At 39.7% G+C, this 16,546-nt stretch overlaps 1 protein-coding gene across 6 annotated transcripts in view; it reads left to right on the forward strand.

The window, feature by feature from the left end:
* SLC25A26 (solute carrier family 25 member 26) overlaps nucleotides 1-16,546 on the forward strand; it is a 142,708-nt gene that overhangs the window by 25,217 nt on the left and 100,945 nt on the right. For 5 of the 6 annotated variants that reach the window (XR_003435874.1, XM_027121343.1, XM_027121339.1 and 2 more), the window contains 2 exons: nucleotides 12,975-13,079; nucleotides 14,441-14,488. Coding sequence is in view for 5 of the 6 variants with exons in the window: in XM_027121343.1 (XP_026977144.1) it covers nucleotides 12,975-13,079; nucleotides 14,441-14,488 (153 nt within the window). In the remaining variant the exon portion in view is untranslated. The remainder of the gene's footprint in view (nucleotides 1-12,974; nucleotides 13,080-14,440; nucleotides 14,489-16,546) is intronic. The other variant, XM_027121341.1, reaches the window with a different exon arrangement.

Consider the following 16,546-nt stretch of genomic DNA (forward strand, 5'->3'; position numbering starts at 1 on the left):
TTGATTTATACCCCAGTGGTAAATATTTCTGTTGAGTTGACTTGGCAGTCATGTGCATAAGAATATTTTAGTAGGTGTGGAGCACACTGATCAAAAGTGTGATTCCTTGTGTTTTCCTCAGAATTACATACTTTTAGGCCTACTAAAAAATCCTAGTTTAATAAACTGGTTAGTTTAGAGGATGGCAGTGTACTGCAGTCATTTGAGGGGCTCGTTGAACATCAGAATATGGGGTAAGCACGTCGTTTTGATTCAGCTTCCCCGCTGAATCGGCTGCTTGGAGGACTAGATGCATCGTTGTCAGGAGTGTTACCAGCTGCACGGCATGGGGCATGTGCTGCTTATCATTGTGTTTTCCCTAGCAGGGATTTAAGTTCTTTTTAACTATGCTGTTAATATCATGGTTTAAAGTGTATGCATAGTGTTTTTCATGATCTCTACTGGCCTTTTCTAAGAACCACTGAGCAAAACAATAGAAGAAAGGTTAACAACTTTTGAAATGTTTTTCATCTTTTGAAATGATCATGATATGTTTTGAAACATCCATAAATTAACAGAGAGGAACTCTGATTTGCACTTGTGTTAGCAGCGTGTCAGACTCTTGTGCAGTTGTATAATTGAGTCATGGAAGATAAGTTGAGTGGAAAATAAGATGGGTATCCCTGAAGTGCAGTGTCACTGTCAAGTCAGAAGGAAGCTCTCAGGAATGCTGCAGATGAAAATGCCTGTGTGTGTCAAGATGCATGGAGGCAGGAGGGTAGAGACAGTGCTAGGAAATTCGCTGTACCATTAGAAGCTGCAAGCGAACTGTTAGATACCCAGCCACACTCACACAGGCACTTTGCTTTCTGATGCATCTAAGCACGTGCCTCTCCCAAGGGGGCCTTTTGCCCTGTTCTCCTATCTGTTCATTTTCCATTGTGCCTGGGAGCTTTTTTTCACTTCAGAACATTAAGTACATAAGGCAGACAGACTTTGTAATTCCTTCTTAGGAATGCTAAATCATAAGAATTACACAAAGAATTTTCTACAGAATTGCAAAAAATAACTTCCTTTCCGTTGCCTTTCCTTTTTGTGTCCTTTCCCCACTTGGACCTCTTTGATTCCTTTTATATCAGCTGCTTTTGTTCAGCTCCTCTTAGTTTCCTCCACCACTTTTGTTGTCCTTACCTGCCAGTGTGGATTTAGATCTTAAGACGGCCTAGTGTGTTCTCGGCACTGAGGATAAAATGACAAGATACTGCCTTTAGAGAGTTGCAGTCTAGACGTGCAGATGGACATGTAAGTATGGAAGTACACTAAAGGGTTACAGGTATTTTAAGAAAAGTAAGTACAAGAGCCTGAAGGGAAGTGGATTAGATGGGTGGATGGATGTTGATTCAGGAAAGGCCTCAGAGAATAGCTAGTCCTTGAGCTGCGTTTTGGACGATGATTGTTAGGCGGGCGAGTCCAAGGAGGGCTATTGAACTTAGGCAAAGCCCTTGTTCGACGCCTTCCAGTTTCATGTGGAGCACAGATGTGACCCGGTCGTCCCGGAGGGCCCTGCCTGCTCTGGTGAGGAGGTTTTGCCTGTTATCCTCTGAAGGGCTGAGCAGGAGAGCACCACTGGTTGGTGTTTTAAGAACATCCTTTGGCAGCTGTGTGGAGTTGGGCGTGGTGTGTGAATGGAGGGGAGGACACTGTTGCAGAAATCCCGAGGAGAGAGATGACTAGAGCCTCCGCTGAGGCAGGGCAGGGGATGCAGAGGGAGAAGGTGAGTTGACGAGAATCAAGGCGGAGGTTCTTCCTTGAAAAGCCCTTCTGGCAGCGTTCCTTCAGTGCCTTTTTCCTCGTGGGTACCTGTGTCCTCTCGTTGTGTGTCTGTGGTGTGTGCATGCTTGAGCTTGCTGTCAGTCTCCCGAGCTCAGCTCAGAAGCACACCCCAGCTCTCCAGCTGTCCCGGCCCTCTGAGCCCGAGCTGACAGTGGTAAGGGGAGGAAGAGGGCAGGGCCTGGCAGGACCCCTGTGCAGTGATGATCCTGCTGGTGGTCATTCCTTAAAGTACTCTCATGGATGTGCTGAGAGACTTTTCGCAGAGGCACTTGTCAGGGAGCAGCTTACCCACCGTCCCTCCTCTTTCCCGATGGCTTCTTTCTCCGCCGCATTTCAGACTGTTTTCTGTCGTGTGGACTTGTTCTCTCTGATGTGGTGTGCAGCATTCCTTCAGGTGGTGTTGACTCACGAGCTCGGCCAGTGCGTTTCATTGATCGTCTTGTGTAGTTAGTGCATGGGAGGGAAGGGGAGCTCCGTGTTGGCTTTTTCTTTAAGAGCAGTGTCAGTTTATGCTACACAAATGAAGTTTAGCTTTATAGAAACAATGAGTATGATTTTCATGTAGGATGATGAAGCTGGAGAATCCTACTTAAACCACAAGAATGTTACTTGGTCAGTACCACCACTACAGTGTTAATGGAAAAACCGAATACTTCTCTCCAAGATGAAGTTAAGATTAACCGCTTCTGTGGGAGTCTGCACTTTGTCAGTGACAAAACTTTATTTTTTAACATATTGTTAAGAGTAGGGTTCTTGGTAGCATAATGAATTAAATGCTGCTGTCACAAATTTGCTTTGGTTTGTAATTGAATACTTGTAGATATATGAGTGCCTATTATATATCTAGTGCTGTGATTGGTGCTAAGAAACAATAAGAAATTTTGACCCCTGTCCTTGAGGCGCATATAAAGAAGTTGGATACATGTATTAAATAGGTAGAGAATATTTTGAGGACCTCTGAAAGGAGGCAGCTTATGGATCATGAGCTGTCAAGTTACGCAGGTGAGGGTCAGAATGGTGACTTGTCTGTGTATTTGCTCTGTGTCTATAGGTCCTTTATGCAAGCTTACCAAGCTGTTGTTTTCCTTATCTTGAAAAGTCGGGTTAATGCTACCTCACTCACAGTTCTTGTAAAGCTTAAGTGATACAGCACTTCTAAAGTGCTCAAGCCTAGCATCTGATACATAAAGTGTTCATTAAGTGTTGGTTCTGGTCCCATGTCACACAAATTGCTGTTCGGAGTACACTTTTAGAATTTTATAGTTTTGGGAAGGCTGTCAGTTCAGAAAATGAAGAAATTGAAATTCAAAGAAGTTTAGTGCTGTACACAAGGTTTCCCAGCTGCTGTGGGCGATAAAACACCATTGCAGAGTGAATAGTTAAGATAAATATTAGACCTTCATTTTCTACTTTTTATGTCATCTTTTAAAAATGGCAGAACTGATGCACAACTGGAGATGGAAGGTATATTACTTGGATAATGCTAAGAACTCAGATCACTCTGGGTTTCTTAAACTAAGACAAGGTGAGGATTCTAAAACTTGCCTTTGGTTACATTGGTGGGCAAAACAGCGGCCCCCTTAAGATGTCCTAGTCCCTGAAACCTGTGGCCATGTTACCTAACATGGCAAAAGGGACTTTGCAGATGTGATTAAGCTGAGGATTTTGAGATGGGAAGATTTTTTTTTGCATCATCCAGATGAGCCCAGTGTAATCACAAGTTTCCTTGTAAGAGGGAAGTGGGAGTGTTAGAGAGGTTTTAGGATGTTAAGCTGCTGTCTTGAAGACGGAGGAAGGGGCCGCAAACCAAGGAATGCAGGGGGCTTCTAGAAGCCCCCTTGATTTTTAGCTCACTTAGACCCATTTTGGACTTCTGAGCTCCAGAATTAGAATAGATTTTTGTTGTTTTAAGCCACTAATTATGTGGTAATTTGTTACAGCAGCAATAGGGAATTAGTGTAGTTAGCATTACAGTCTCCTCCGTTTTCAGATTTTATATTAGTTGAAGTCTATAAATCCATCCATGAGACTTGTCATCAAATGTGAAATCATGGCCCCATTCTGTTACAGAAAGTTATAAAAGTGAAAAAGCCGTTTGAAGCTTACCTCTGGGTTCTGTAAAATTCTATAAATAACTTCAAGACACAGGGCCTAAAAGATACAAATTATTTTTGTTGAGAAGACTATTAACTTTTTGTCTAGAGTCTGGGTTATCAAGAATGTTAGTTTTGTCAGGAAAGAGAAGACCTATACTTACAAAATTTTTTTTTTCTTTCCATGCCTATTGGCTATTTGTATACGTGGAAAGAGGCTTATTTATAAGGAATAAAGGCATGGTGAACTTATAACTCAGTATGAGTGGATAAAATTTAAACCCTAAGGAAGGTACATTTGGATTTAACAATTACCTTTTGCGTTTTTTTATCAACAGCTGTGATTTCATTTGTAACCAGCAGATGGCAGAATTGACAAACAGATGAACTGTTCACTTGTAGGGGTTTTGAATTTAAATGGTGGTGTAGAAAGATAATGTTAGGTGTTCTTAATTTGGAATCCTGCTTTCTAGAAAGAATTTTGGGAATGTGGAATAAAATACAAGTAAGTAAACCGTGCTTTTAAAAAAATTTTAGAGTGCCCTGAATTTTCATTCTCTCTCTCATTAACTTGCTACTTGGAGTTTACTCCGCAGAGTCTAAATTAGCTTTACTTTGAATGTGATTAAACTTTGATTGGCTCTATTCAACTTACTTAAGTTTCTGTTGAACTAATTATAGAGTTGCTGGTTTAAACATGAAGAATTAGCTTATAATTAAACCTGGAACCTTTAAACTCATTAGCCGCATGTAAACATGATGTACTTTTAATGAAAAATAATTCTGGATCAGTCTCCCAGGGCAATAGAAATAAAAGCAGAAGTAAACAAATGGGACCTAATCAAACTTATAAGCTTTTTTGCAGCAAAGGAAACCATAAACAAAACAAAAAGACATCCTGTGGACTCAGAGAAAATATTTGCAAACAGTGTGACTGACAAGAGCTTAATTTCCAGAATACACAAATAGTTGATACAGCTCAATAACAGAAAAACAAACAGCCCAATCAAAAAATGGGCAGAAGACCTAAATAGACATTTCTCCAAAGAAGACATCCAGGTGGCCAATAGGCGCATGAAAAGATGCTCAGCATTGTTAATTATTAGAGAAATGCAAATCAAAACTATAATGAGGTATCACCTCACATTGGTCAGAGTGGCCATCATCAAAAAGTCTACAAGCAATAAATGCTGCAGGGGGTGTGGAGAAAAGGGAACCCTACTACACTGTTGGTAGAAACGTAAATTGGTACACCCACTATGGAAAACAGTATGGAGTTTCCTTAAAAAACTAAAAAAAGAGTTGCCGTATGATCTAGCAATCCCACTCCTGGGCATATATCTGGAAAAAACTATAATTGATAAAGATACATGCATCCCAGTGTTCATAGCAACACTATTTACAGTAGCCAAGACATGGAAGCAACCTAAATGTCCATGTCCATCGACAGATAAACAGATAAAGAAGTTGTTGTGAGTATATATGCATATATATGTATATGTATATGCACAAACACACACAGAATGGAATATTACTCAGGCATAAAAAAATGAAATAATGCCATTTGTAGTAACATGGATGGACCTAGAGATTATCATATTAAGTAAAGTAAGTAAAAGAAAGACAAATATCATGATATTACTTATATGTGGGGAATCTAAAAAATGATACAGATGAACTTATTTACAAAACAGAAATTGACTCACAGACATAGAAAACAGACTTAGGGTTACCAAAGGGGAAACAGGGGGAGGGACAAATTAGGATTTTGGGATTAGCAAATACAGACTACTATACATAAAATAAACGACAAAGACCTACTGTATAGCACAGGGGACTATATTCAATGTCTTGTAATAAACTATGATGGAAAATAATCTGAAAAAGAATATATATATATAAAATATATAACAATCAGTTTGCTGTACAAAAAACTAACACAACACTGTAAATCAACTATACTTCAATTAAAAAAAATTCTGGAGATGATAATCAAAAGGTTTGGGTTTTACCCTTGCTCCCTAGGCCAAATAGTTCCCTGACCTTTGGTAACTTCTATCTCAGATTGATTTATATATTAAATACTGAGATAATTAGCTTCTAATATGAGACGAATATTTATAGGCTGTTGATTAAGTTTCCTAAGGAAAAGTCTTAAGTTGGGTATTTTTTTATGAACTATGTTGAAGTAGTTGGGTAAAAGATACAGTGTTAACACAAGTTACTGTGGGTGATGTCCAGCCACTTTGAAGAGCATTTCAAGAGTGAGAGGATGGAAATGAGACTATAAATGGCTGGCAGGTGATGTGTGGAAGTCTGGAGCTTGGCTTGGGCAATGAATGAACCAGGGAGTTTAGCAGCATCTTTCTCTCTCTCTCTCTCCTCTCTGCCTTCACTCATTTTACAATACCTAATGTGAGGCCAGAGTTCACTGTGATTTTTTTTCCTTTCATACAGTTAGTCTTAGGACTTGTAGTTTTGCATCTTGGTGGTCAGTGAATACTAAAAGGAGACATTCTGCTCTCCATTTCAAAAATGAAAACCATATCAGAAAAGTTTTTATTTATGTTAAAGAAAGAAAAGTCTTAGCAACTTTAATATTGTAATCATTCTCAATTTAAAGTTCCTCAGATTTTTTGTTAAATTCCACTGAGGCCAGTATTGCATTTTAATGCTGATTTAAAAAAGACTGGGGACATGTATTTTCTTTATGGAAAGCTTTAGTTGTCTTTTGTTAGAACTTTAACATATACACCATTTTTGGGTTTAATGAAAATGTCACCCTCCCTGGGTCATGGTTTCATACTGAACCCCGGACGTCTGAGGAAAGGATGCTCTGAAGAATGGCTTTACCCCAAGACCCACAGATGACATTACCTTTATTTCCTTTCATAGGACCATGATACTATAACATGTTTTTGTTCCTGTGCAGTGAAATACTCCGTGGCGGCTCAGATTCAAATCTAAGAAAGATCAGAGTTAATAGAAAACCAAATGGAAGGCAAGGGAGTTGCTGAAGGAAATAGAGGCATTACTTTGTGGCCTCTTACACCAAAATTGCCATGCCGGGGAAGTCAGGAAACCGTGCTGGGTGCTTTGTACCTCTTCTGTTAGATTGTTTTTCATCTGAGAACCTTTACAAAATTTCTCTTCTGCTGCTGTATTTTTAAGAAATAAAAATATAATGTAAGAACATGGAGGGTTACGAGGCATGAAGTTCTATAAATATTTATGCCCAGCCACAAAAGTGGACAATTCGTATTTTCTTGACATATTGGGGTCATATTTCACTCTTGACCTCTTGAGTTGAAAAATACAAGGTGTTAGAGTACCCTTTTCTTTCTTTTCTTATTTATTTATTTTCATTTCTGTAATGAGTTTTAGATGCTGGGAGCTGCCCTGTAAGCTTCATGTAAGTTTCAGTGGACTTAATTTTCTATTCTGGTTTATTAGCATGGATTTAAACGTTTACACTCTTACCGAAAGTAACATAATTTATACCCAGTTTTAGGCCTTAGTGTTAAGCTCTTTAGTCTGTTTTGGGTGTGTGTGTTATTGTCACTAAATTAAAGCTAAATGTTGCTTCTGTCAAGGCTAATAAGTAGGATTGCATCTAGAAGCATATTTTAAGTTAGTCCTTTGATTTTATTTTGTTCCTCACTTAAAATCTTTGGTGCATAACAAATGTTTTTGCCCTTTGAAATTATGTTAAAGAAACTTATGAAGTAATCATACATGTTCATTGTAGAGAATTTAGAAAATGCAAGTGGGCAGAAAAGAAGGAGAAACATCACCTGTAATCCAACTCTATTTTTTCTAGTCTTTTTATAACTATATAAAAAGATACTCTCTTCAGTTCAAAGGAAAAAAATGTATTTTAAAAATTCTGGAGTATTGGTAAGGTATTTCTTTGGAAATGAGTAATTTTTGCATTTCCCCTCTTGGGTAGTTTTATTTACTTTACATGAAATAATACCAAAAAATAGTAGGTAAAATGTTGTCATACCTAAATAAAGCTTGGAAAACAATATACCAGAGTGCTTCCTGTTCCCTCCGCCGTCCCAGTTGACTCCAGTTGATTAGTAAAATTAATGCATATTTTCTTTTTGCCCTCACAGTATTTATGTTTAGTAGGAGAGAAAGTAATATATTTTAAAAACTATATGGTATAAGTTAATAAGTAAAAAATTTTCAGTTAAAATAGTTTTTTTGGGGGGAATGAGAATAGTGAGGAAATAGTTTATTTGGAGAATAAGGAGAATCTTTTGAAGTGAAAAAGAGAAGGTATGATTGGAGAAAATTAAGAATTTTAGAAATCAAAGCCTAAAAGGGTACCATGAAGATTTCTGGTCCAACAATGCTTGAGAGATCACTGACAAAGCTGGGGCCACAGTCTAGGTCTGAAGACCCTCACCCAGACCACTGCTCATTCCCTCCTGGAGTTGAGCCCTGAATGAAAAGCCCAGTTTAGATGCAGGATGGTACCCTATGCTGAGGGGCAGCACGGGCAAAGGTGGTCATCCTAGCAGTGTCGGCATGTGCTTGGGCTCCTGGCTCTACCTTTTTCATAGCCTCTAGGGTCTTCATGTGTTATCCCATTTCTTTCCTAAATTGTCAATCTCTGCCTTGCTGTTACCACTTTCCCCCATCCTATGTACAAATACTTACCATCCTAGATAAGACAAAGAACTTCCTTTAGCCATGAACCCATCTCTCCTAACGTCTCCACCAGCTTCCTGGTGTAGTTCTTTACTTGCCCGCCTCCATCTCTGAATCACTTATGAATTCACTGTAATGGGTCTCCTGGCCCAGCCCTCCATTGAAACAATTCTTGGGAAGTCCAGTAACCCTCATGTGTGCACTGGTTGATACTCTTGACCCCTTGCTCTGCAAATCTCCATCTGAGACTTCTGGTCCCCTTGAATATCGAGTGGCATTCTTGGTCGCTTTCAGTTGAAATTGATCTTGGCTAACCTGTGGGAAAAAAGGTTGGTTTTTGGAAAGTTGGCAGAGACTGTTAAGTTACTTTCCGCTTCTCCCTCGATTTGGTTTGGGTGGCAGTCTACCGAACCCTTTGCTAGATCTACATATTCTCAGCCTTCCTAACAAGGGGTGGCCGTGTCACACAATTGTGGCCAATGGACACCAACTAGGGGACATCTGAAAAAAAAAGAGGAGGCCCTTTCTTGCCTGGAATCCAGTTGTATGACAAGGTTACGCTGGAGGATATACAAGCCACGCTTCTCATGAGGCAGCAAGCCTGTGGCAGGACCTAAGTTGGTGACAAGGCCAGGGAGGAGAGTGACTGACCCTTTGTTTTCTTGAGCTGGGAAGCCTCTCACATATGAGAGTTGAAAACTGGGCAGCCACAGAAGACCAGTGTTCACCATAGCGATTTCCTCCTTCTCATATGTCTGATCAGTTCTTCTCTTTTTGTCTGCTCTGTAAGAGTGGGTGTTCCTTGGACTTCCATTCTTGGCCTTTTGACCTTCCCTTTTTGCTCTTTATTTTTATTTTTTTTTTGCGGTAGACGGGCCTCTCACTGTTGGGGCCTCTCCCGCTGCAGAGCACAGGCTCCGGACACGCAGGCTCCGCGGCCATGGCTCATGGGCCCAGCCGCTCTGCGGCATGTGGGATCTTCCCAGACCGGGGCACGAACCCGTGTCCCCTGCATCGGCAGGCGGACTCTCAACCACTGCGCCACCAGGGAAGCCCTGCTCTTTATTTAGGTAATCTACTCTCTTGGTTCCAGCCATCACCTATGTGCTGATGACTTCTATGTCTGTATCTCTAGCCTTGTTATTTTCTACCTTTATAGTCAGATATTAATTTCTTGGATAGACACAGCCCCTTACATGTGCCACAGATTTCTCCTGCTCAGCATTTCCCAGAGTGAATTTATCCTTTTTGCTCTAAACTTGTTTTCCTCCTCTGGCCCCCGGTCTCATTTAATGGCACCACTGTATTGTAGGAGCATCTTACTCTCTCCCTACTCCTGACCTCTTATCAGTCACCAGGTCCTTTCATTTTACTCCTGACTCTTCCCTCAAATTTGAACCTTCTTCTCTGAGCCATATTCATTTCCTGGTATCTTCTATAGAACTGTTGTAGTAGTCTCAGAGCTTGTGTCTTGCCTTCTTTTTGTCTTTCCTCTTTGCTTCTTATCTTTCTCTACTATCCTGCAACTGTTCTTCTACCTACTGCAGCCAGAGTGATGTCCCTAAAGCACAGGTTATCATTCCTCTGCCCAAACTTTGTGTGTATTTTATTTTATTTTTTTATTGAAGTATAGTTGATGTACTTATATGTTACAGGTGTACAATATAGTAGTTTACAACTTTTAAAGGTTATATTGCATTTATAGTTATTGTAAACTATTGGCTGTGTTGTACACAACACAAACTATCCCTGTGTTTGTACAATATATCTTTGTAGCTTATTTTATACATAATAGTTTGTAACTCTTAATCCCCTACCTCTATATTGCCCCTCCCCCGTTTCCTCTCCCCACTGGTAACCACTAGCTTATTATCTGTATCTGTGAGTCAGCTTCTTTTTCGTTGCACTCACTAGTTTGTTGTATTTGGTAGATTCCACATCTAAGTGATACCATACAGTATTTGGCTTTCTCTGACTTATTTCGCTCAGCATAATGCCCTCCAACTCCGCCCATGTTGCTACAGATCCTCTGCCTAAACTGTTGCAGTTGGTCCCATTGTCTATGCAATGAAGTCCAGGCTCCTTGCATGGCATACAGGGCCTTCTTGGCCGTCTGTTCAGTCTTACTCCCCATTACTCTTGACCTTAAACTTGAGGTTTTGGTGATATGGAATGGCTTGGGTGGGTACACACTGTAGAATGCTAACTTGATATGGGATGGTTCTGTTACCCCTGAACACCCTGCTTTCGTATTGTGTGCTTTTCTGTTTCCACTCCCCATCATGCCCTTTTTACCTTTCTTGCCAGCTAATTCTTGCTCCTTTGGAAGGTTCTGTGAAGGCATAATCTCTGGCAGTTTTCCCTCAGTCTGGAGGTTGGACTAAATACCCCTCCTCTCCGTTTGCTATGATACTTGTCTTTGCCTCTTTAATTTTACTCTATCTCTTGCCATGTATCAATATTATTGAAACTGTTTATACGTGGCTGTGAGTTCTTTGACGTCAGGGCACCATCTTAGTTTTCTTTGCCAGGCAGTGTCTTGTGCAGTGTCTGGCTCTACACGTTTTTGTTGAACTGAATCAGGTAAATTTGAAGGGAGACTGTGGGTGGAAAGATACATTGGCCCAAATTGTAGATATCTTTGCAGACAAAAGGCATTCAAATGTTTGATGAACGAAGAAAAAGAAAGTAGATTATATTGTTTTGTGAGTCTTGTCAGTTTGGGGAGAAAAATAACTTCAGGTCATTAATGCACTCCAACTGGTGTGTTATCCTAACCATATCAGTTGGAGTGCGTCCACATAAAGTACTATTCCTTTTGAGCTACTTTTCAGAGGTGATACACCCTTGTTAGCTGACTCCATGACACCTAGAATCACATTACCTGCCATCCCTATCCCTTGTTTCCTGGGGTTGCTGAGGCCTACATCTGTTCTGTGCCTGCTCTGCTCTTACCAAGGCTAATACCAAAGAAGGATTTGCCAGTGTTTATACCTAGAGCAGGGGTTGGCAGACCATCACCTGTCTTTATAAATAAGGTTTTATTGGAACACAGTCACACCATTCACTTACACATTATTATCTATGGCAGCTTTTGTGTTCCCACAGCATGGTTGCACCGTTGTGACAGAGACCATCTGGCTGGCAAAGTCTAAAATATTTACTATTTGATCTTTTACGTTAAAAGTTTGCTGATTTGTACCTTAGAGCTACTTAACATTAGAAAGACAAAGCCTTATATAATATCCAAATTGGGTAGTCATCTCAAATTAGGAATTAGGAGACTCTTGAAAAGGGCAAACATCCTGTTTGGTGGGACGGTTTTGTTAAATTTCCTGTTGTTTCCATTTTGCTGCGTGTGTCACTGAAGATTGTCCACATTTCTTACGGTGCCTCAAATACATATATTTGTATATGAAATATATATTGTGAAAGTTTTAAAATTAATCTCCTTAACCATGTACAAAATACTGAACACCAGAGTCAGGTGTGTGAATTCCACATTGGAAAAAAAGTTTGTATCCTTGACAGGCTGCTTAGTGTACAGAGGCTTCAATACAGGACTTCCATTAAAACAGTTTAAAATATGAGTTTATATGTCTCCCTCCCTGTTGCCTGCTGCCCTTTCCCCTGCCTTCTGTCCTTCAGTGGGCAGACCAGTTCTTTCCGGTTTGACCAATTCTTAATATTTCTGAAGGTAAGTGGGCTACTGAAGGCGGAGTCCTGGAAGTGTGAGGTTGAGTGGCGTGTAACTGACCCTGGCATGTCACCAAGGGTGATGTTACAATTGTTTGTTGACTAGTCGGGACCTACGTCAACTCAAATGCTGGAGCAGGGCCCAGGAGTGCCTGGAGTTACTCCTCAGCTGTTGGGTGGTGGGGAGGTCGGGGGGTGCTGCGGTTGGGAGCTGGCCGAGGCTGGGGGTGGGGTGGGTTGGAGGGTTTGGGGTAACCAGCCGCTTTTCAGTCTTGCCTCTCCTGATGTGTGTTACTCCAGTAAAGCTAAGGCCCTTTTGATTCATTCATTGAGCAAACATGTTTGAAATGGTTGTCATGTGACCGCTAGATGTCCTCGTAGGTATTGGGAGTTCAGAATGAGTGCATGTGCTTCTTCCCATCGAGTAGCTTACAGACAGATTTGTTTGGAGCAGTGAGGCAGGAGGTAGGAGGATCTACGTGGGACCAGGGAGGAGAGGTTCTGTGTTGGTAACACAATGCACGTCCAGTAATGCTCTAAGTGTTTCAGGTTAAAAAAACAAAACAAAACCGAAAAAAAACCCCAACTTTTCGCATCTTGAACTGAGCCTGTACATTATGCTTTTGTTTAACTGTAATTTTTGTTTATGAAGCTGTTTCCTTTTTCATAGCAGTTACTTCTTTTTAAGGATATAATTAAATTTGTATATTTTAGGTTGCTTGCCTGATTCGAGTTCCTTCTGAAGTAGTTAAGCAGAGGGCACAGGTATCTGCTTCTTCAGGAACATTTCACATTTTCTCTAACATCTTATGTCAAGAGGTGAGAATATGTTTTTAAGCTCTCTTATTGAGAATATTGTGTGGCAGCTAATAGGAATACTGTGGCCCTCATCCTAGGAGCCTTAGAAGAGACCTTAAAGCTAAATTTATTGTCCAATTATAGAAACTTTTTATGCTAAGATTATCTTTGCCTTTCCATTGTTTTCAAAATTTTTAGTTTCATTTTTATTTCTTTTTCAAATTTCTAAACAACCACACTACTAAGTGTGTGTCCTACATTGCAGTAGTCTTATCATTCTTTTTGGAATCAGATATGGAATAAATAGTGAATATGTAAAGTGAATAAAGATATTATATTAAAACATCAGTATAGAATTTGAGGACCCATGGAAGAGACCTGTGGTAATGGACTGATATTAGTGACTGATGTCGTAATGTTTATATAAAAATGTAATTCCTCTTGTACTGGTTCATGTTAACCTGTGGATCAAATTTCATGTGTGCTGGCCATGTGGCTAGGGACCAGTGAGCTGCTCTTCTTTATAGTTTGTACAGAAGCCCTTTTTTTTCTTTAAAATGGAATCAGTCACATGAAAATTTCAGTGAGTCTAGGTTTTAGAAAAGTTTTATTCTTTTTTTTTTTTTTTTATTTGAAGTGGGCCTCTCACTGTTGTGGCCTCTCCCATTGTGGAGCACAGGCTCCGGACGCACAGGCTCAGCGGCCATGGCTCATGGGCCCAGCCGCTCCGCGGCATGTGGGATCTTCCCGGACCGGGGCACGAACCCGTGTCCGCTGCATTGGCAGGCAGACTCTCAACCACTGCGCCACCAGGGAAGCCCTAGAAAAGTTTTATTCTTAATCCCTCTGTCACCTAGGTGAGCAGACACTGAGCGTTTAATTGTATGATTGAGATCAGTTCAGTAAAGGGTCCCTGTTGAATCGTGTGGATAGTTAAACAGGTAAGTCAAGGCTTGTCTAGAGGTATCTCTCACTATTGAGAGATTATTCATGCATTGTGACGTCTTATAGTTGAAACTACAAAATATAGTTCTATTCTTTTGTGAAAGGATAATTGGCATTCTGTGTGCATTTGGTTTTGAAAATATGTTTATTTAAAGCTTCTCAAGTATTTTTTTTTCAAGAGAAGAAATGTTGAAAATAAGTAAAGTTTAATATGTAGTCAGCTTTATTATTAGAGATGTTCCCATTTTAAAGGGAGCTGATCTGAGCTTTATATACTTTAAGCCAGTTTAAAAGCTTTAACCTCTTATAGAACTGTAGTCATTGTGAATATTTCAAAACTCAAACTTTAGAAAAGGTAAATCTGCTTCATGCAGAATGTCATTTAGAAGTCTCTGCTATTCTAACTTTCTGAGGTCTTGGCTTTTTGTTTGTTTCAGGGCATCCAAGGATTATATCGAGGCTACAAAAGCACTGTTTTAAGAGAGGTAAGTAACTTAATTTCCAATATTGAACTACAAAAGAATGATATGCTTTGTTTAGTAAATTTATTTGGAGAGACTGGTTTAAAAAATTACAAAGGAAAATTATGATCACTTTTTACAACACTGTTTAGTCTTATCTTGGCTCTTACATCTGATGACTGGGTAGAATGGGTCAGCTGAAAGAGCAGCCCCAGTGGTCAGAAGGCCCGTCCTAGAGCTTCAGTCTTATCATAGGCGGCTACATGGCTGTGATAGCTAAGATATGAAGAAATAACTACTAAGGGTAAGATATCAAGTTAATTACTGTAATATACAGAATGAGTGAAAAATTGGTAAGGAAAGAAGCACCCTGGGAGACAAGTGTCCCAAAGGTCTATTTTTATGTGAAAAATCATGCAGTTAGCTCTTGTCTTCCTGATAGCAAAATATGATGAATTGGGAAGTTCAGTCTGCACTGGAGAGCTGACCCTGCCCGTGACTTGCAATGCAGCGTGCCCCCAGAGCAAGCTTTCCAGTTCCGAAATTCTGCGGTTCAATATGTGGTCAATGTCTTCTTTTTTTGGTTGAAAAAGCAAAGTGATTTTAGTACGTATATTACTGCAGGAAGCATGTTTTAATTTTTGGCTCATATAGAGGAGGCTGTTTTGAAGTTTAAAAGTTGATTTATAGATAACTGGGATATGGGATATAAGAGAAGTCTTTGTTTGGTTTGGGACATGAGTTGTTTTTTTTTTTTTTAGTGAGTTTAAATCCTAGGGTTTTTTGTTTTTTAGCTTTTTGACATATAATTGACAAATAGAATTGTGAGGCATTCATAGTGTACAGTGTGATGATTTGATATAGGTGTACATTGTGAAAAGGATTAGGACATAATCTATTAAAATACAGAAGACACTCTGCATACCTCTGCTCTGAATCCTTGTTTTCTGTTTGGATCTCCCTTGGATGCTAAAACATTCTCATTTATAAAAATGTGTTTAATTTAAATACATATTGTCATAATTAGCAGAATATTGAAATCTTTGAAGTCTGAATTTTACTCCCAGGTAGTCTTTCTGTTTATTTTGTTTGTTTGCTTGTTTGTTGTTAGTGTAGATTACAGTCTTCTTTATGAAACACCAGCACTGTTACATGTTATTCAAAGCTTTGATTTCCACAAAGTAATAACCTTTAGTGTAGTGTGGTGTAGTTGATGTATATCTTGGAAAAACTTCTGAAGGCAGACTGAATGTTTCAAAATTAGTTATTTGTGTGAAGATGACTTCTGCCTTTCAAAATAACACCTGCACTGTATCTTCATTCTGTACTTATTTTCCCACTCACTAAACACATGTTATTTACTCAGGTTTCACCTCGGTGAGGTGCAAAAAGAGAGGACGATAAACTTTTTTTTGTTTTTCTGAGAGATGCTGAATAAATGAATGTATTTACATGCCAGAGAATACTGGTTATGCATACAAATAGATAAAACACATGGTTACAACTGCATTCTATTCTTTTCAAAAAATTTTTTTTTTTTTTTTGGTGGTACGCGGGCCTCTCACTGTTGCGGCCTTTCCCGTTGTGGAGCACAGCCTCTGGTCGCACAGGCTCAGCGGCCATGGCTCACGGGCCCAGCCGCTCCGCGGTATGTGGGATCCTCCCGGACCGGGGCACAAACCTGTGTCCCCTGCATCGGCAGGCGGACTCTCAACCACTGCGCCACCAGGGAAGCCCTAAAAATTTGTTTTGACATATGTCACACTAGTAATTAATTTCTAGGCTGCATTTCTTGCAAAAAGTATGCCCCTAGTGAGATGACTGTTTACTCAAGATGGCAGTGCTTTGTTGGAAATTTAATTGGGGTCTTCTGCATTATGCATTTTCATAAAAATATCCTTCAGAACTGATTTTAGTTGAAATATTGCTTTTGTACAGATTCTCTCATAGAATGAGAGAAGAGTTACTGCTAAATGAAACATCGCTTCTTTTCAAAATGAGAAAAATAAGAAGTGATGTATCTGCTTTAAACAACATTTTTACATTATAAATAGTTTCAATTCTTACATCGTTCTGACACCA

Source organism: Aethalodelphis obliquidens, unplaced genomic scaffold, assembly GCF_003676395.1.
Source record: "Aethalodelphis obliquidens isolate GAN/ISIS:26980383/991018 unplaced genomic scaffold, ASM367639v1 scaffold22, whole genome shotgun sequence".
Lineage (NCBI taxonomy): Eukaryota > Metazoa > Chordata > Mammalia > Artiodactyla > Delphinidae > Aethalodelphis > Aethalodelphis obliquidens.